Source organism: Aptenodytes forsteri, unplaced genomic scaffold (genome assembly GCF_000699145.1).
Source record: "Aptenodytes forsteri isolate BGI_AS27 unplaced genomic scaffold, ASM69914v1 Scaffold2, whole genome shotgun sequence".
Taxonomy (NCBI): Eukaryota; Metazoa; Chordata; class Aves; order Sphenisciformes; family Spheniscidae; genus Aptenodytes; species Aptenodytes forsteri.
Genome location: NW_008795695.1, coordinates 9657187 through 9678577, shown reverse-complemented (window position 1 = coordinate 9678577; position 21391 = coordinate 9657187). Strand labels below are relative to the sequence as shown.

The 21391-nt window shown below is 37.8% G+C and overlaps 1 protein-coding gene across 1 annotated transcript in view; it reads right to left on the bottom strand.

Annotated features, from left to right (window-relative positions):
* The window catches only part of TTC3 (tetratricopeptide repeat domain 3), a 66775-nt gene extending 45845 nt beyond the window's left edge, over window positions 1-20930 (bottom strand). The window contains exons 1-13 of the mRNA XM_009282984.2: window positions 20847-20930; window positions 17174-17219; window positions 15844-15976; window positions 15337-15424; window positions 13447-13500; window positions 10737-10860; window positions 9671-9756; window positions 8786-8880; window positions 6813-6875; window positions 3740-3794; window positions 2867-3032; window positions 2732-2777; window positions 1483-1606 (exon numbers count right to left, since the gene is read on the bottom strand). Of these exons, the coding sequence (XP_009281259.1) occupies window positions 1483-1606; window positions 2732-2777; window positions 2867-3032; window positions 3740-3794; window positions 6813-6875; window positions 8786-8880; window positions 9671-9756; window positions 10737-10860; window positions 13447-13500; window positions 15337-15424; window positions 15844-15976; window positions 17174-17219; window positions 20847-20921 (1155 nt within the window). The 5' untranslated portion in view covers window positions 20922-20930. The remainder of the gene's footprint in view (window positions 1-1482; window positions 1607-2731; window positions 2778-2866; window positions 3033-3739; window positions 3795-6812; window positions 6876-8785; window positions 8881-9670; window positions 9757-10736; window positions 10861-13446; window positions 13501-15336; window positions 15425-15843; window positions 15977-17173; window positions 17220-20846) is intronic.
* Between the last annotated feature and the right edge of the window lie 461 nt (window positions 20931-21391).

Genomic DNA, 21391 nt, shown 5'->3' with positions numbered 1-21391 from the left:
GCAGATGGTTCTTCCAAAACAAATTTGGTCAAGGAACAAAGGAAGTTGTGGGTACAAGGCGCTAGGCTGTGACCAGCCTTGAACTTCTCTAGTTCCAACCTGTTCTTTGAAAACCCACACAGGGACAGGTTGACATGGTGAGCTTTGATGTGTATGAGCTTGGAAACCGGAACACCGATCATGCGATTAACACATAAATAGCAGATGGTTCTTCCAAAACAAATTTGGTCAAGGAACAAAGGAAGCTGTGGGTGCAAGGCATCTCATGCTTACCTTTTCCATCACACGTAATTTGACTACGAGCCAACCACTTTATTCCATAAATATGACAGCCTGAGTGAGCTTTTTTTGACCTCTCCCTGCTAAGTAGCTGGCAGCATGGCGGTGATCTCCCCTTGAGTTGAGACGCCTCTCAAGGTTACTCCTTGAGGTTGAGAGAACCCTTACCAACTGCAGATCTTTCGTAAATGACCGATATCGCGCATAACCTTGTATCACAGGGCATTAAGATCTTGTATTGGTAACTTTGAATCATTATTATATCCTCTGTGCAGTAGAGTAATAGATTGAACCTTGCCATTGGACTTTGTTAAGCCTCACTTTTATACCACCTTACTTCAATAAAACCACTTTTGCTGCTACCTTTGGCAGTGGTTCTAAATCTCCCCCGCAACAGCTTCACTTTCTCTTTTAAGCCTTCCTCACCAAAAAAGTTAATAAAAATAATCTAGTAGAATATTTGCGCTTGTGAACAGTCTTTTAAATTGAAAGAATGAATCTAAAGAATTACAAAGGGCTACTAAAGTAACACAAGTCCATCTTGCATTTTAGCACTATACTACAGTTGTTTTAAACATGCAAGCCAGAGAGATATTTGAGAACCACAAAACCCTAGTTTTAAATACAATCCAGTTAAGCATATTATTTAATCAACGTTTTTCCTATATGAAAGAAATCTGTTTACAGAGCATGAAAATATGGTCTATAACCATGCAAATACCTTAATGTCACAATATCAGTGCAAAACAATACTCCAGTATAACAAAAGCCCTGTATTTGAATTAACTTTGGCTAAAGCATCTTCCACTGCACTCCATTCCATCAGTACGTGTTAACTGAATCCTCTCTTAAAGCCAAAGGGAAGCCCACATCTGAATGCACATTGACAGGCAGGACTGGACAGTCAAATCAGACATGACTTCAGTCTCACTTTCAATAACCCTGAAGAGACCCCTTTCCTCCTAACGTACAGCCTCCACCTTCTCATTCAAGCAATCACCTCCCACCTCCTTTCAAATCCAAAGTTCTGAACGTAGATTTGGTAGTTAAATATTACAGGAAAAGCGCACTTGGCTGAGAAAGTACATAATTATTAAAACACAGTGGCTGCAAAATCTCAGCCACGCCATTAAATAACACATTCCAGGACGACGAAAATCAACACACTGTTAGTCTTGTAATTCCAGCTGTAGCATAACTTACCCTCGTATCATGTTTTTGATGACAATGATGATCTTTAGGATCAGACTGTGTTCTCTTTCTGTCTTTTTCTGTTTCTTTTTGTTCTTGAGAGATTATTAAATGAGATTCTGAAGAACTGCAGTCTCTGATATGTAAAAAGAGAGAACTCCAGTTCTTCCAATGTTGATGTCTTTTCTCAGTATTTAAGACAGATACCATACATGTATCATGAAAAAAACAAAGACAAATACAAGAAGTCTACCCCTCATAGAAGTGTAATGGCATAAGCATATTTAAAGGATTTGATCAAACAGCCATTTTTTATACCTTCAAATTGCACAGTCCAAGGCTATGCAAAAATATAACAACAAAAAAAAAGTACTGTTATCTATAAAAGGGACAGGAACTGGATTTCAAGTACTGTTATCTATAAAAGGCTCAGGAACTGGATTACTGCACATTTAAAAAAAAAAAGGTAATTAATTAAAAAAATAATAATCAATCTTGAGCAAGACCACATTTTATTTGTGCAATATAGAAAGGAAACAAATTTAAGTTCCTCCAAAATTTTCAGGTTTACAAAAAGCTGTTTAGTAGTTTACTTACTGTACTGTTTTTGAATGACAGCACATCACTACAAGTAGACCAATAAAAATAAAAAAAATCTTTCAGAAAAATGTTTAATACAGAAGTTACAACATACATTGTAACTTAGCTGAATCTGTGAATATGGAATCTCTCTTACTCTCTCTGGGCAAGGCAAAAGAACAGAATAGATGTGGCAAAACCAAGTTCCTACAAATTAGGATACACATTCATTTTTACCATTGCCAAAATGCATTTGCTAGCATTCAGTTCCTCAAATCAGCTTGATCTCCTAGCGAACTTTATATAGCAATGTTAACACAAAAAAGTGGGTGTGATTGCACTGACATTTTCAGGCACCAAAATTCCTCAACAGCGAAGTACTTCAAGTTGGGAGGACAAAAAACATGAAAAAGTAACTGTTTCCTGTTATTTCCAACATGGGTAAAACTTAATGCTGAAGGAAACTGCTTGGAAGTAGAACACATCTCAAGATAGCTTATTTAGTTCCTAGAAGTCCTCTTTACTCCTAGGCTGCGCTCTGGTTGCAGTTCTGATAAGTTTATTCCTTCCATTTTTATTTACTAATAGATAACAATTTAAGCAATATCTATGCTACGTATTACTTAAATCTTATACTAAGCATTGCTAATTAGAAAAAAAAGCAAACTTGACAGTTGCTTACTTGTTCTCAAGAAGCGACTTCTTTGGTTTCTGTTTATGTTGTGTGGGGAGGGAAAGGAATTAGCTAGTTTCAAAGGAAAGTTACCAAAGAAGGAATTTTGCTATGTTCAAGGTAGATCTTGAAATCAGAAAAGGTTACCATTGATTTCGTCTAATGTCTTCTTTAACTTGTCATTTTGTTGAATAAGATCTTTAAGTCCGTCAAGAATATTCTTGCATAGCTCCTGAGCTCTCTCATTAGCTTCCAAAGCCAGTTCATGTTCCCCCAGTAATGACAGTGCCTTACAGAAGTGGTAGTGACCCTACATGGACATAAGTTTGAATTTCAAGCGTTCATGCACACAAATAAGAAAACAATTTATATCCAAAACAGCTGCAGTAGACAATACAAAGTAAAATTTTACATACTCAAAGTTATCTACTCCACCTGTTTCAGGTCAAATGATGAGTAATCAAAGTTTTCAACTACTCAGCACACTGAAACAAAAAGATAATTCACTGGGAGTAGCATCTAGCCTCTGGCTTTGGAAAAGAGCAAATTTGCTTTTTCCCCTAATCTCAACTACTGCTTTGCAATTTTGTAACTATCTGTTATTTATTCTTTTTAGGCCAAGCATATTGGGAAATACATGTTGGTCATTAATCAGGATTTTTTTTATCGTAAGGACTACGTGTGTTCTTTCTAAAGCATTGTGATAACATAGCTATGCACAACAATGCAATAAATGTTTTCTTCTGTCTTTACACATGCAGAACACCATGTAACAACACTTACAAGCATGTCAAAATAACATTTTTAATATAAAAATACAAGCAAACTATGTACTTGGCAGACAGAAGCAGAATTCTTAGTCCACAAGGTACTGTGTTCATTCTACTGTCATTAGTGCTAAACGCAGATGAGAACATGTCACATCTACCTGGGTCAAACCTGTAATTAAGACTCCGGGTTCTTACGTTGGTTTTCGGTACCAACAAAAGACAATTTTGAAATGTATATGAAACTAACCTTTGGCCAATTAGGCTTCAAAATAGTGGCTCTTTTTCCATCAGCAAGGGCTCTCCTTAGAGAAGGGAGGGAAAAAGAGGAAGTATTTATTATTTATACTTCAGAAAAATCTACAGAGCAGACATACAAGGCACTATAAAAATACAAAGGGAATAAAAGAACAGTTTATTCACCTGTGTAAAGGCATGGTCAGACAACACTTCTTAGCTGAAACTTACCTGGGTTAAAATGTTACAGGTCTCAACTATTTCACCCATCAGATATTTATTCCCTCCCCCTACCTACTAGGTTTTCCAGCATTTCTGCATATGTATCTACCCCTTAACTGGGTTCTAACAAAACGTTCCTTTAAAAAGCAAAGCCTTAATAAAAAAGCCTGAATACCAAACCTAAATATTTTGACAGAAATCATATTAGAGAGTAGTCACATAATCATAGCTAGAGATTTGAGGGTGCAAGTATTAACTGCTGAGCACTGAAAGACAGTAACCTCCAAAACTCCCAACAACTGAAGCCTGAAGAACATGCCCGACTGACTTTTTATATACAAGGTGTCATGGAATAACCACAATTACAATTTTGGTCAGGTCAGAAGAGAAGCAGACTATCCCTACGGCTACAGGAGAGAACACAGAGCAGCAGCGACAGCCTCTGCTGATACCAAGGCTGCCCAAAGCGGGCAGTTACAGAGTTTCTATACCTTTGGGATATACCACTCATTCTTCACTGACCTACAGCTGTGTGTCAGATAAGCAGGATGTAATAAATTACAACAAAGAGCGGTCACATAAGGATTACTTCAGATGAGGAAGCTTACAAATAAGTGACTCCTTTGATAGCTGGGTCATGCTGACTCAGTGAAGCCTTTAGAAAATGTCTGCAGCGAGACCTAACTTGAGGGGCCTGCAAAGGCCTATGAGGCGTTAACTGTTTTACCTCCACAAAGGGAAGGAATATGGAAAAAAAACTTGTTTCACATGAAAGTGTTCATAAATTGCCTAGTCACTACCACTGTTTTTTGTAACCATTATAGCTGAAAACCTTGTACAGAGGGATCTGAAGGAGGAGAACGAGATGCTCTGTGGTAACGAAAGCTGGATACTAAAGAAAAGCCTAAAAGAGACAATAATTTCAAAACAAGGAGCATGTTTTACACAACAAAATTTTTCAGAGATTTCAAGAAGAATTAATTCAGTGAAATGAAAGCAAGTTAGAACAAAAAAAAATCCTTCCCCCCCCCCCCGGCAAATTAGAGAAACGCCAGGTAGTAATGGCAGAATTTAGAGATGTGGCAATAAATTTAAAAAAATTAGTAATAAAAAAAAACCACAACAGAACTAGTGATTAGAATGGGAGAAATTGCACCATATTCACATTGCAAAGGAAGCAAACACAAGGAAAAATGCTTGAGTAAGAGACAGATAGTGGGGTACAGAACCTCAAGATACTGAGATATTATAAGAGCAGTTGAAAAGAAAAAAAAAACTGAAGCACTTGTCTCGTTCTCTAGTGTGTGCTGTTATGCTTTGTTTTCACCCATCCCATCCTTCCTCCAGTGCCACCTCTCGACAGCCTGGTGCAGCGCTAGGAAAGCTGCCCCTAAGCACTGTCAAAACATAACGACACAAGGCCGAGCTGCAGTGAAAAGTCCTGTCCTATATCAAAACCTGGGAGAGCATATGACCCACTGCCTCTCATGAGGCTCTGAAAATGGGAGGAAGACATGCACCTTGGATAAAGCCATGAACTCTCCAGCAGATGATCTGGAGAACACTATATAACTGCGTAGTCCCATAATACAGTATTGCCACTGCCAATGGCAGGCCATAAGCTCTGTAATGAGTTTGCAAAGCCTCAGGACTGAGGCTTCTCAGTCTTGCTCAGTCTGAACTGCAGCTTGACCTGCCTGCAGCTTTCTTTTACTTGGTTTAACTGTGGCAGCAATTTTTCTAATTTTGACCAGGTGTCTATGGCTATTTTTTTCTATTTTATAGAGGACAATGACAGTTTTAGATAGATAGCAGTAACAAGCAGTTATTCTATGCATAATGAGGTATTTATGACTCCAAAATGATGATGTCCCATAAAGAAATACAAGCCTGATATGACAGCAGAGGCCTTGAGAAGTGGAGACACAGGATGCAACATAAAGGAGTACAGGCACAAGCTGACAAGAGATGGGGCACAGGCTTGGCACTAGAGACCCCGTGGCTGTAAACAGCTCACCAATGGTCAGTTAAAGACACGCCAGAACTGGACAAATATAACTTTAAGAGTAACAGAGAAAAAGTAACATCCATTAAAAGTGCCATGTATAGTAACCTCAGACGTAACGGGGTGCTGCAGACCAACAAAGACAGAAGTGTAATAGCATGTTAGCAAACATAAAAGTGACCCCAAGTGGACCCCAGAGTGAGGAAGAAGAAACCATCAGCTTGAACATCACTTTCCTCCCACAGAAGGACTCCGCACGCTGACAGCTCTCTAAGCCCACTGCTACAGCAATGGAACTGCCGACTTTAGTACCCAGAGGAGCGGTGGAGGGGTGAGCATAACACCAGGAAAATGGGCAAAAACTAAGAATCATGTGGATACCAATTTTAATTATATTGTTATGATTTCTTTGTATTTCAACAATTAGATCTGGACTAATAACAAGTAGACCCTTAAGACTTCAATTATACTAACAATAAATTCTTGGGTTCGCTTTCCATAAAAGGTATACATGCACCTTGCTCATAAACAAGATTTTTAGCTTAACAACTGGCTTAAAGAAAATAACCCCCATACCCACACTGATCTCTTCTTCAAAAGGTTCAATAAAAATCACAATACTCACTAGTACTGACATTTTTTTTTCCTGTTGTATAACCCCCCCCCAAATTATAAATGGTACTACATACTGCCAGCAGATACAGCTAATATTAGTCATTTTTCTTAATATCAGTTTTCTGAGGTAGTAACATCACAATTACTATATACTTGAGTTTTAAAAATACTATTTTCCTAAGTATATTGCCAATTTTTAACTGCAAGTCACCACATTTTGGATTATAAACGAGGGGTTACTTACTTGTACTGCCTTGTGAGAATTAAACAAAGAGCTCGGTTTCCATACAGAAGATGGTTAGTTTTAATTATGTAATAATTTGTAAGATTTGGGCCCACTAATACAACATCCAACCAATTCAAATCACTCTCAGCCTACTTTTAAAAAAAAAAAAAAAAAAAAAAAAAAAAAAGAGAGAGAGAGAGATTTAAACTCCTTCCCCAACTCACTAGGCTCTGACAAACATATCAAAGTACACCTCAAATGTTCCAAAGGTATGGCCAGTATGTTCCCTACAGTGTCAGCTTTGTTTCAAAAAGGAAAAAAAAAAAAGGGGGGAGGGGGGGCAAAAAAAGGCGAAGCTTTGAGCTTTGTTTCAAAAAGAAAAAAAAAAAAAAAAGGGGGGGAGGGGGGGCAAAAAAAGGCATGAAACATCGAAAAGCTAGCTCAACTGTCACATACATCCCATTTTATTTTGTTCTGGAATTCCTAACTTTGAAGACCTAATTAAATCAGACATCTCATGAACACTTCTGGATCACTGGGTCTACAACTTTTTCATAACCCTCTGCCTGAATGGGCAGACTAAGCAGCAGTTCTAAAGCATTGCCCCCAATGTACCTCATGGAGAATGAGAGCGGGGGAACCAGTATATGTAATCCAGCAACCACCTGAAAGGAAGCCAAGGGAGGATGCAGCTAGTTAGGGAAGGAGTGTGATGATGAAGCAGATGAAAGTCTGCTCACACTGGGAGAATGAGAAAGGGAAGACAGTGCACAGAGCAGATGAAGGATTCCCTAGCTGCCAGACATCATGGAGCTATCCCTCACCTTCCAGCACGGTCTTAAGGACAAAGAACAATTTCTAACAAATAGCTGTAACAACAGCTCAGCTCTACAGCCCCTGGAAACCATGAGACTTCCTTTGCTCTTTCCAAGCCATGGGATTTCCTTTGCTCTTTCACTGAATTCTGCTCCTTCCTCCCCCCGCCCCATCAGCTACCCTGAGCAAAGCCTTCTTAGCCTGCTCCATCATCTCAGATAGTCACTTGACCGAAGCCAGCCTACCCAACTTTTCAAGGAGGCTGAAATCAGCTTGAATTTGGGATTGAAATGTATCCTACTACATGACATAAAATCTGAAGCAAGACATGAGCAAAATGCTAATCCTTTCAACTGCACAATTGTAAAGCTACAAACTTCAAAATGAAAAAAATAAAACAGCTTGCACAATCAATTTTTTATGAAAGGTGGGACTTCATGAATTTCACCATATTTCACAGACACCAGAACTTGTAAAAGTAGCATTTGCATGACTACAACACAAGTAGCAATTACACCAAACCAGCATTCTGTAGCTAGTTCACATTACATGCAGACTACAGGAAGGGGGCAAAGGCTCTATATGCATAGGACATAAATTCTCATTTAATCTCTGCCTCCCTGCCCCTTTATAGAGCCCAGGAAAGTCTCCAAAGCCTTTCAGCAAATGACTTTTGGGAAGAAATTAAACAAGACTTACAAAAGGAAATTAAGCCTGTTGCATACAGAGTTACCAAGAGCAGATACTCAAAAATAAATATTTGTTCTTGTTCACTAGTTCTGCATCATAGCTGAGATGATCAATATTTGCAACAGTTGGTCATACTGTTCTGCTGGGGAGTATTTAGGAGGGATGATACCAAAAGTGGCTGTTCACACCAAATATCTTATTTCCTTTTCAGGTTTACTATACTTACTGTTAGTCATTTTAGATCAGCTTTAAACTCTAACGGGACCTTTGGGGCAGTAAAAGTGCAAACAACCACTAGTAACAAGAAATAAAATAGAACAAAAAATGTGTTACGTAGCGGGTTTTTTTGTTTGTTTTTTTTAAATTAGGTATCATTTGGCCTCTAAGTAGAGTGGCTCATGCAAAACTATACAAAATCAGGATAAATCTGAATAAGCTGAATACATATGATATAACACAATCTAGTTAACCAGTTTCATTCTTACCAAAACTCTATTGCTTTAGTGTATGACATTATAGCATGGTCAAAGTTTCCTTGGGAAAATTCCTCATTTCCTTTCTGTTTCATAGATTCACTGTTCTGAAATAAAGAAAAAAAACAATTTGGCAACCACTGTAATTAAACTCAGTTGCAATGAAAAGTAAAGAAAACATCTGACAAGAGGCAGCTAAGTTTTTATTCTTGTAAAAACAGTGTTAGATATGCACTATTAGTTGTAATTTAATACTTTTAATTCATTGCAATTAATAAGCTTAAAAGTGTACAAATAAAAGTGTTATGCAGACAAGAATACAATGAACAATAATTAAAAAGCAGGACTAACTCAGAAGCTCTCCTGGGTTCCATAAAATAGTCTTCATCAAAAGCAAGCATGTGTCAAATAGCAAAGTAGGCTGAGTACAGCACAGCTCAACCAGTTCCCTACTCAGTGCCTTTCAGCATAGCTCTTGAACTATGGAATTGTAGCAAGGAAGATACAGAAATTAACCAGACTCCCATAGAAAAAAACCCCAAACATCTACATTAAAGGAACACATGGCAAAGAATCTGAGAGCATCTTATTTCTGTGTTAAAACAATCCAGTTGAACAATCTTGTATCAATATTAACTGCATTTCCTTGACTTTTTTTGGGGGGGTGAGGAGGGGAACACTCTCCAACGTACACTGGCAACATAAACAACTAACGTTCTGTTTATTAGGCCAGGACCTCTCAAGGTAACTATTTATGTCAGGACAATTACTCACTCAAGCTTTTGAAACCTTTATCTTTGATCATTTGGTCATTTTTATAATCTTTGATCATAAAAAAACCCAAAAATTAACAACAAAAAAAGAAAAGCACAAACACATTCTGGTATCTTCTCTCACCGTCCTACAGTTTTCACAGGTCACAGCTTTAAATTCTTCCACTAAATTACAATCTTCCAAAGCAACTTTAGTAATATAACGTTTACCTGCAGACAAAATTCAGAAAAATACAGTGGGTGAAGAAGTTACCAAAGACAAGAAGTAGGGTTTATCTTCTGCTGCTAAGAGCCAAGCTCTGTTTTCTGACTGGAAGCAAAATTTGACACACCAACTAAATAACAGAAACAAATTAAGCAACAGAAACATTCAAAAGAAAAGGAATTCTTTATTATTGGGTAAGCCCAAAATAACTGGCTGCAGACTGCAAAACGTTGAAGCACTTGCCTAATTTCAAGCAATCAGTTGAAACTCAATTGCTTTTTAAAGAATTTGCATTTTAAAGATTTGTAGAGATTTGTATTTTAAAGAATTGGTACTTTGGTACTTAACTATAAAAAGATTCTTCTCCTTACATGCAAGTTGATTTCTACCACCCCGTTACTTACTGGAACAGCTGAGTTAGAATGCGTATATGCAAAAAGAAAGACCAGAATATAAGCCATTTAACACATGTCAAAAACACATGCCTGGGAGCTTTTTGTCATTTCAGCGGAAGTTCTGCTGCTAGTGTTAATATCTTACAGTAACTCCCATGAGCTACATAAGCTAATTTTTGAAATCTGACTAACATCTCAATATTTTGACAAAATTGTTTGCCAACGTTTAACAGAAAGACCCAAATAATATTTCGGGCAACTTTCAACTTAACCCTAAGTTAAAGGAATATAGGGCACACGTACAGCCCATAATGGACACCAAAGCGAAAAAGTGTTCTGAACTCCTGTTCAGAAAGAGCACATGCACTGCAAATACAATCCACATACAGAGATTCAAGGAAGAATCAGCTGGTTCAAATAAGCAAAAACCAAGAGAAAAAAATCCCACACTACCACCACCACCACTATTTTTCCAGTCACTCTTCCAGTCACTTCCAGACTAATGAAATACATACAAACATTAACTATGTCATAACTACAACACAGGTGACTTTCCTCACCACTGTTTCTTCAAAAGTGTTCATACTTACATTCAGCAAAGAAAATTTCGAGATAGATCCAACCAAAATCACCCAGTTTCTCCAGCCTCTGCAGAATACTGACATCACCTGTGTATCTGACCCAATCAAGTGCATCCCCCACATCAAAGACACCCTGTTTCAATTGAAGACAAGGAAAAGAAAGAAAAAAATGGTAACTCTAATTCTATACAAAGCTAAGTCTTAAAACAAAAACAACAAACACCACACAAACCAACAGCTCACTGGCAATATAGTGGAAGCATTCCATGTAAATATAACAAACAATACTACTGTAGCATTTACACTATGCACTTCTTCCTGATCTGTTAGCCTTTGAAATAGACAACAGCTCACAAATATAAATATCTGGATAACTCAAGCACAGCATGATACAGCATATTCACAAAATGAAAACAGTCATTCTTTCAACAGGAGACAGGGGAGCGATTCAAATTATAGAATTTGATTTAGAAACTTCTTTTTGATGACTGCACACAAAATTGCTTCAGTGTGAAGTGACAAGCCTGACTAGAAAAAGCAACATTCTCCAGGCTGTTAGACATGCAGACCAGGGCTAAGACTTAATTCTGTAAATCATGACTTCCCTTCTATTCAAACTAAATTTAAATTGTTTGAGCTACAGAGCTTTATTTGAAGGAGAGGGATTGAGTGAAGAATGCCCATTGCCCGGGATACTCCCACATTATCTGGCCCTACAGATTTTGAAAAATAATTTAAAAGCCCACATGACTAAGACAAGTATCACTAAAAATATAGGAACTGGGTTATCCAACAGTAACATACAGTTGTACCTATTCTGCTTCTCCTATTGCTACTATTAGCTACGATATTGTCTTCTAACTTCAATGTTTTTGTTTTAACTTTTGCAGTTAACCTACAGCAGGCAGCAGAAACTAGAAAGTGGGAAAAAAGTGACAAACACAGGGAAACTAAGAATGTTCACAGTCCAAAGTTTACAAGCTGAAAAATGTAACAAGTATAGTTCTACTGTACACTGAATTTGATAATGAAGATGGATCAGCATGTTTCCAAGCCACACCCTTACTCAGCTATTGACAGTCCCTCAGATTGAATCAGTAGCACTATTTGAGAATCTCATAAAAGATTTCCAACCTGTCTCCCAAAGAGGAGCACTTTTGCATCATTTCAGTGATCAGACTTAGCCCTACTTGTAACCCTGTAGCCCCATCATACAGCATGGCCATTGCTAGTAATAGGCCACAGGCTTTGTACAGAGTTTGCAAGGCCACAGGGCTGCGAATTGTCGGGCTTACTCCGAGCTTGTCCTGACCTGCTTAGAGCTCTGTTTTAACTTGGTTTTAACTGTAACAGCAATTTTTCTTCTAACCGGGCGGCTATGACTAATTTGGTTTACTTTTGTATGGTAAAACAATAGCTTTCATATAGACAGTAGTAACAAGCAGTTAATGATGCTATGACTAACACAATGATGCAGTATAGAGAAATGCAAGCAAAGTATGATAGAGCACAGGCCATGAAAATTGGACACACATAATGCAGTTTAGAGGAGTACAGGCACGGGAGAGTAAGAGATGGGACACAAGCTGACACTGGAGAACCAATGGCTATAAACAAGTGGCCAAGTTAAAAAAAAAATAGAGCTGGACGAAATTGGGCTAAAGCAGTTTCTAACATACATAAAACATACTATAGATAGTAAAATCGTATGTAACTTGAACCTGCAGACCAAGGAAAATAAAGAGCAGGGTATAAAAGTGCATTACCAAACATAAAAAATGAACCAAAGCAGATCCTAGAATGAGGAAGAAGAAAGCATCAACAGCAGTCCTTGCAGCAAAAAGCTCCAGGCAGTGACGACTATACCCGCCACCCCCACCCCCCCCAAACACCAGACAGAAGCCATTCACTTTAGGATCCCAAGGAGCAGTACAAGAGTAAGCACAACACCTGGAAAAGGGTCAGATACTAGGAAGAGTGTCTATTACAATTTTAACTGCATTATCATTAAAGAGTTTTTCTGTTTAGTCGTATTTGTTTCTTCGTTTTATTTCCTCTTCTGCAATAATTAATTCTGGAAGATTCCAATTATACTAAAAATAACTTGTCTCTACATATAAAGTGTGTTTGCCTTTTGCCCATACCTAGACTGTTAGCGTTAACACACCAACACCAGCACAGAAAGAGGACAAAGCAAAACACACCACTGAGAGAGGACTGTGTGCTTATGGGAGGGAATCTAGGAATCTTCAAGACTGAAGGCAGAGAGAGCACTGAGACATCTCAAAGGAATAAGCCTTCAACAAGAAATGGCTAATCTGCAAGAAAGCAACAAGGAAAGCCACCAGCAGGTACCAAAGCGGACACTGGAGGGCTGACCTGGGCTCCAGCTGCACAACCTAAACCCACCCAACCACACTGCAGTAGCAACCTCCAAGGAAACCATTTATTTTCAGCATGTGAACTACCCCCAAAGTTCTCACTCATTTTGGTCGTCTTACACAGATGATACTTATTTCACAGTTCCTGTCACACACACATTTCCTTTTGTGGCTCAGAGTTGCAACAACTGGCAACTCCAGCCCTATATACTACATATTCCAAAAACTACAGACTCTATTTATGCAAGCATTTTAAAATTTTGGATATTTGGACAAATATTTTGTTTGTATTCATACATAAAGAAGCATTCCTATCAAAAACAATTCAAGAAACTTACATTTTCTATTCTGCTGCCAATTCTCAGTATGCCACCAATAAAAGGTGGAACATTCTAGAAAAGGGATAGAAAACAAATAAAAACAAGTTATTAAGACCTGGTAACTTTAGTTTCTATCTGCTCAGGTTCAACTCAATAACATTTTCTGTTCTGCTTGAATGCAGTATCATTTGGACAGTTGTCGTGGTCCATTTCAAAGTTTCAGGAAATATTCTTGTAATCAGTAGCAAATCCCCTACCATTTTTGTTGAAAAATAAATAAATGTTGATGTGGAAATAGAGAATGCATGGATGCTGTGACATCTGGTTAGGAAAGTCAGTCACTTTTACCACTTCTGCAGTTATCTACATACCAAAGAACCAGCTGATACATCCAATGAAAACCATCCAAAACAACAGTACTTCCTCTCCTGAGATCTTCTGCTCCTCCAAATAAATTTTACTATTGGATATACAATCTTTTACATGGAGAAGGAGATAGAGGCTGAGGAAGTAAGAAGAGGGAAGCAGAGGTAAACAGGGAAATGGGAATATACACAGACCCTCTCATATAAAGATCGAATGGGAGACTACCAGAGGAGGAAACAGTACAAAGAACTCCTCACATGAGACAAAATGGAAAAACTGCAGGGACATCCTGAAGTACAAGGAGGTGAAAACAGAGCACTCGGATAGCCTGAAGGAGGAAGCAGCAAAAAGAGCATAAGGAAGTATGAATCCACAAGATCAATATAGTACATGAATACCTAATCATAGAAAGACATATAACAGTAAGGTGGACTGGAAAAGTGTAGCTTGGGGTTGAGCACATGTCCTGGTTTCGGCTGGGATAGAGTTAATTTTCTTCCTAGTAGCTGGCACAGTGCTGTGTTTTGGATTTAGGATGAGAATAATGTTGATGATAACACACCGATGTTTTAGTTGTCGCTAAGCAGTGCTTACACTAGTCAAGGGCTTTCCAGCTTCCCATGCTCTACCGACTGAGAAGGCTGAAGGTGCACAAGAAGCTGGGAGGGGGCACAGCCAGGACAGCTGACCCAAACTGGTCAAGGGATATTCCATACCATGTGACGTCATGCTCAGTACATAAACTGGAGAAAGCTGGCCGGGGGGCTGCTGCTTGGGGACTGGTTGGGCACCAGTCAGCAGGTGGCAAGCAATTGCATCATGCATCACTTGCTTTGTATATTCTTTTTTTATTATTATTACTATTTTACTTTATTTTATTTCAATTATTAAAGTGTTATTATCTCAACCCACGAGTTTTCTCACTTTCACTCTTCCGATTCTCTCCCTCATCCCACCGGGGCAGGGGGATTGAGTGAGTGGCTGTGTGGTGCTCAGTTGCTGGCTGGGGTTAAACCACAATAGCACAGAATTTCAACAAACACATTTTTTTAAAAACGTGTCATACCTAAATTTAAAATAAATAAATAAATAAATCTCTTCCCTTCAGCTGCTGAGAACATTTCTTATATCATTCTCTCCTCTGCACTGTTATGTTTCTGTTTTAAGTCAGCAACAATAGCAAATTTTAAATATCATTTGTTGAATGAGGAAAAAACAACTGAGGGGGGGGAAAAAAAGTATTTAACTTGTTCATCTGGGAATGGTGCCCTTTTTCTCACTGATATGACTCTTTCTTAGCAATTTACAAGGGCCCCAGTCAACTGTATTATTGACTCTGCAAATATTTAGTAAGTTATCCCAACTGTAATAAAGCCTATGACACACTTTCTTTCTAGAAAGCTGCAATTCAACTATCAGACAATTTATTCACTCCAGCAAAAGGAAATGTCTAATTTAAGACATAATCCCAAGCTGCATAAAGTACAGATTTAATTAACCTATTATACTTGAAAACTTACACAGTTAAAATACAGTACTTACAACAACTTTTTTAATTAAATCAACAAGGTCTTCCAAAACCTCTAAATCACAGAGTCTCTTCCAATTCCGGTCTAAAATCTGTGAACTGCTTAAAAACAGAACAAGTTATTTTTTAGAAAAGTAACACTGTGTTACATGGTCTTAATTACTAAAATTTATGGTAATTAGATCTAAGCAAGAGCATCTCAAAACTCAAATCAAGCGCTTCAGAGGAGAGGGGAAGAAAAAAGAAAAAAAAGGCTGCAAAGCTTTTGGTACTTTTGAAATAAAGGGCATCCATCTAAGTACTTAAATACACTCTTAGATTCCAAACTTCGGAAACCCATTATTAATATTTTCTTCTGTATAGTCAAGAACTATGCCTTCTGACCTTAACTAACTTAGCCCACTGGTAAAAACATTCCTGCAGACAGTTTAACCACTACTGAAAGTATACAACAATCTTTCACAGTAACAAAAAAAAAAAGTAAAGGCTGATGAAGTCACTTTGAGAACGGGATTACTTACCTCCAATCAGCTACCAAAGAATTACTTTCACTTCTGAAGAGAAGAGGCCAAAAGATGCGTATTTTAATAATGTTGCAATATTCTCTTAATACGTCAACCGGCTGACTGCACCACACTTCACAGGGATCAACATCTTCAAGAAAACAGTTAGGAATTAGAGTACACAATTCAGACACTACAAGTAATTGAAGTCCAAATAAACATTCAAAAACATCAGTTATTTCCATACTGTATTTCTAAGTACTATCTAACCAAAACAAGGAAACTTGAACACTCTAAATACATCTAGCAACTTGAGGTTTTTTTATAAATTGAAGGGGGAGAGGGAATTTATATGGAGGTAAGAATAGGGACCTGCTGGCAGGCTTTACATTCCTTGCTCAAGGAATTGCCTGTGTTCTGAATTTTATTGATATAATACATTATAAATGAATAAATGCAGCCTCCTCCTAAATGAGGAGCCTAACAAGGGTCGTGAGCTGTTTAATGGCCATAAGAGATGCTATTTTCAAAATAAAACATGAGCCTCTTCTAACTGTACCCATTTAATTATTTTATACAATAAATCCAGAGTAGTGTGGCACATAGCAACATGGTACAAAAAGATCAGCAATAGTCGCCTTTTTTCTCCAGAGGCCATTATGCACGTGATGCATGGCTCTTTCAAAAATATAATCCATTTCCGTCAGAGACTGTCTTTAAAAGGTAAAGATCCTTATTAGACTATTGAAGTGGCATCAAGTACTCTCAGAGCAGAAGCAGTATTATCTGAGAGTCTGAATATATGCAAAAATTCATTTTACACAGCTGGCTGCGTTCATCTGAGTTTCCTGCATATTACAGGTTACCATCTGTACAGTGAATACAGTTTTGAAGAACTTGACATACTCTTGAGCCACCTGCTTTTCTGCAACTATTAAAAAATTTTTTTTAAAATATTGTAACTGCAAAACTTTACCTACAAAGATCAACTTGAAGGTGTCTTTAGACCTATACAGCTAAAGAATAGCTACAATTAAAACACAGGTAATGAACACAAGCCTTAAATCTCCATCCTCATAACATTAATTGACATAATGCATATATGTACATATTATTGACTATTTACACTGTTCTCACAAATGTATAGCAGCCTTCTGCACATTACACTAGGACAAAAAGATGAGAATTCTTCCAGTGTAGAAGAACATAACAATGCTTCTGCTCAGAAATAATGATTTTCTACTTATTCAGACAAAATAAGGAAAAAAGTGAAAAAGCAATCAAAAGATCCAAACACAGCACAAAAAGTGCATTTGAAAGTTAAGTAATATTGTTTTAGATTAAATACCTGTTTTACGCTTATGCGGCGATTGCTGTACAAACACTCCATGACCCTAAAGATAAACACATTTTTCAACATTGCGTATCTTGCAAATGTGTTACACTAACTATAAGCAATGATTGCTTAACTGTTTCTAAATATTAAACCAATACAAACTGTTTACATCAGGGGAAGGAAGGAAGGAAAGTGATTTTTACGTTGTCACCAATTCCTTTTCTCAAGAAAAGGTAATTATTAAACATATTTAGACCAGTATAAAAGATGGTATATGGTTGTCTCTTCATAAGCAAGCAGCATGATCAAATAGGAAACAAATCTATAAAGCAAAGTATTCGGTACTGAGCAGCCTACTTTCACATTATACGCTCTTCAAGGGGTTTTAGTTTGCATTGGTTCAAACCTAGTCGCATAGACAGCGCACCCATTCGTGGTTGATGCACATTACCTATACTCTTAAAAACACCTTCTAGATTAGTTTCATCCCCAGCAAATCCCACTAGCACACTCCAAGACCTCTTCACAACATAAGCCAAAACATGAAAGACAGGGACAATTGGGATATTTGCTTCAAAAGCATTCTCCTGATCCAAACTAAAATACTAATGCGGACACATTAATTAACAAAATTAATTAATAATTAACTAAAATTATTTAGTTAACTATTATCAACTATAATTTTTTAGTAATTAACTAAAACACTCATGCATACACCATGGACCTAGACAGTAAAATTATTTCTACATATCTACTCATTCTGAACAGAAGCTTTTTATAAAATGTTAATAACGCTCATTCAATGCTCACTAGCATCTCGTTATCTTCTAAGACCAATCTGAGGTGGGTGAATACCCCATGCTTTTTTTCCCCCATCCCATTTCCCCAAGAATAAAATACTATTGGTATTCCCCATTCTCCCACATGTTTCTACACTTCTGCCAACATTTTTCTGAGGAAAACAAGGAAACTTAAAGTCTGCAGTATTTTGCACTACCAAACGATAAACTCCTTTGGATCCAATCTTTATAATTCACATTAAGCACAGCCAAAAAGCAAACAAAGCAAACAAAAACAAATGGGGGAAAAAAGCATGTTTACTAGAGTTATTTAATACAATCGTTTAGTTGCTGTCTTATGAAAAAAAAGTTTACCTGCATATCCATTAAAAAAAAGTCCATAGATTAGTAGTTATGAATGCATGGGAAAACTTTTACTAGTTTAAACAATATATTAAATCACACTAGAACAGTATTCTAAAGATTAATAATTCAAAATCAGGTACTAGGCAGCAATACAATGTTCAAGGAAACATGTTTAAGAAAGCAACACAGGTTTTCAAAAATTAATAATTAAGTTTTGACAGTTAGTGCATGTATATTTAAATAAATACATATATATAAAAATAAGTGGAGTGAGTGGTTGATTTACTACTTCATGGCAGCATACTGTATCAATACTTTAAAGGGTTTAAAACATAGTACTCCATATGAGCCTCTCAAGCTGAAGAATAATTGACTTCGTTCTGTTTTACAGATCTCTACAAAATCTATTATTTTAACAAACATTATATATGTCATTTAATAAATACTACGTATCATGTCTATGTATTGCCGTGTAATCATTTCAAAGAAACACAAAGCTATTTCTGAATATGACCGGAGAACAGTTTAAAAACAAATCACCACACATATCTTTCATAAAGCTTCTTTAACAGACTTTTATTCTTTCAGTGGCAGACTTGCATGCTGTGCAATGATGACTTACTAACTTGACAAGCAACCATGTGATTTCACCCTAAGTAGCATTTCTGAACTATTACAACATTACATTGAAATCAAGGCTTACTCTCAAAAATAAATTATAACATCAACATATTTAACAGACCAGGACACTCAATAACAAAGAGGGAAAAAATTAACTATTATTTCAAAATCACTTAATCTTAAAAAATGACTGAACGTCTCCTTCACTCCACAGAGTGGATTTTGCTACAATATTTAAAAACAAAACAAACCACACCACACGCACACACCCCACACACACCATCTATACATCAAGCCCAAGGTGGTATTCCCACCAAAGCAAACTTGAAAACCAAGATTTAGCACTTGCACAGAATCAAGGGCTTTCCTTCCATAGCACAGCACACATATCACCTTAAGAGATAAAATGTCTAGCATCTTACGCTGATACAACTGTTAAAGTACTTTATTTTGTCCACAGCACCAAAAAAAAAAAAAAATCTTTATTGATACGAACAATTTCCAATGAGACTCACTACTCTACTGGTAACAGTCCCTTGTAAAGATACAGCTTTACAAATAAGAAATTCAATTTACCTGTACTTTTTATTTCTGCATAGGAAGAATAGTAGGCCAGCCAGTTTGTATTTCACAGCAGCAACACTTAGGATAAGTAACTCATAACTGAACTCTCCAAGCATCAGAAAGATTAACTACTACACTGTTTTCTAAGACTTCTTAAGCATAGCAAGAAGGGGAAAATAAAAATCAAGGAAAGCATTACTGGAAGTATTAAAACATGAGTGCTACAGTTTATTCAATAAAAGAAACAACTAAATAAGCAGAGGCCTTATTGGGCACAAAGAACTAGAAAAAACTGAAAGAGACGACAAGAACAAAGAATGGGTAAACGCTACAGTCAATTTGCAGGACTGAACTCAGATCAACTAAGTTGCAATTGCTTTGCAATTAAAGGAACTGAATCTGTCACTCTGAGGTATATCATCCCAAGTACTCATGAGGTATATCATCCCAAGTACAGCCTGGATACATGGCCAACAGGTTGGTCAAGTTCTGCTAACAGGACCTATGCACCACTGTCTAGTTTTACATTGTTGTATATGCATGTGCTGGGATAGTTAGTTTTATTCATAGTAGCTCATATGAGACTATGTTTTGGATTTGTACTGGGAACAGTGTTGGTAACAGAGGGATGTTTTCGTTACTGCTGAGCAGGGCTTACACAGAGCCAAGGCCTTTTCTGCTTCTCACCCCGCCCCACCAGTGAGTAGGCTGGGGGTGCACAAGCAGTGGGGAGGGGCCCCAGCCGGGACAGCTGACCCCAACTGACCAAAGGGATATTCCATGCCACATGATGTCATGCTCAGCATATAAAGCTGGGGGAAAAAGAAGGAAGGGGGAGACATTCGGAGTGATGGCATTTGTCTTCCCAAGTAACCGTTAGGTGTGATGGAGCCCTGCTTTCCTGGAGATGGCTGAACACCTGCCTGCCAGTGGGAAGGAGTGAATTAATTCCTTGTTTTGCTTTGCTTGCGTGTGCGGCTTTTGCTTTACCTATTACTCTGTCTTTATCTTAACCCATGAGTTTTTGCACTTTTACCCTTCTGATTCTCTCCGTCATCCCACCAGGGGAGAGTGAGCGAGCAGCTGCGTGGCGCTCAGTTGCTGGCTGGGGTTAAACCACAACAATGTGTTCAGTAAAACTTGCCTGATAGAGGATACACAGTCTCTATGCTCTACCCCAATATATATATTGTATATACATAGTAGTTTTGCAAGTGAATAACATACAATGGTATAAGGTACCTTTGCATCGGTTTGAATTAATCAACACTAGCAATTACTCTGTAGATCAGACTTTGGTATAAACACCACTGGAACATCTTGCAAGTTTTTCATTTAGTTTCAAACCTACTTACCAATTCACAGCAAGATTTATCACCAGCATAAAAAGCCAAGGCTGCAAACTCGGATTCGGATATAGGATCACCCATGGTACATGATCCTGAAAGGAAAGGATTATGAGAAATATATGAGGGGAAGGCAAGAGGCAAATAACATGTGCTTTGCAGGACTTAAAATGATCACAACATTAAATTACATTTTGCAAGAGTTTCATGGAAGACGTGTTCTTATTTTTACATAGCATAGGTTAACGTTGAAAACAGTAACCTAAAGCATTAGTTAAAAGCTAGTTAAATCGATTAACTCTAACAGTCTTCTAAGTCCCTGACACCTGACAGTACTCCTGCACGCTACCTCACTCCTGACAGGCAGGAGAGGGAAGGGCAGTTTCTACCAGCCGGGTCAGGGGGCAGCATCTCAGGAGTGACTGCCACAGCCCGGGAGAGCGGAGTTTAACACCTTGCCCGCTCCGCTGGGCAGCCCCGTCTGACAGAACCAGCGGCGCAGCCCCCGCCCAGGCCGCGAGTCCCAGTCCTGCCCGGCGGCTCGCACGGTAGCG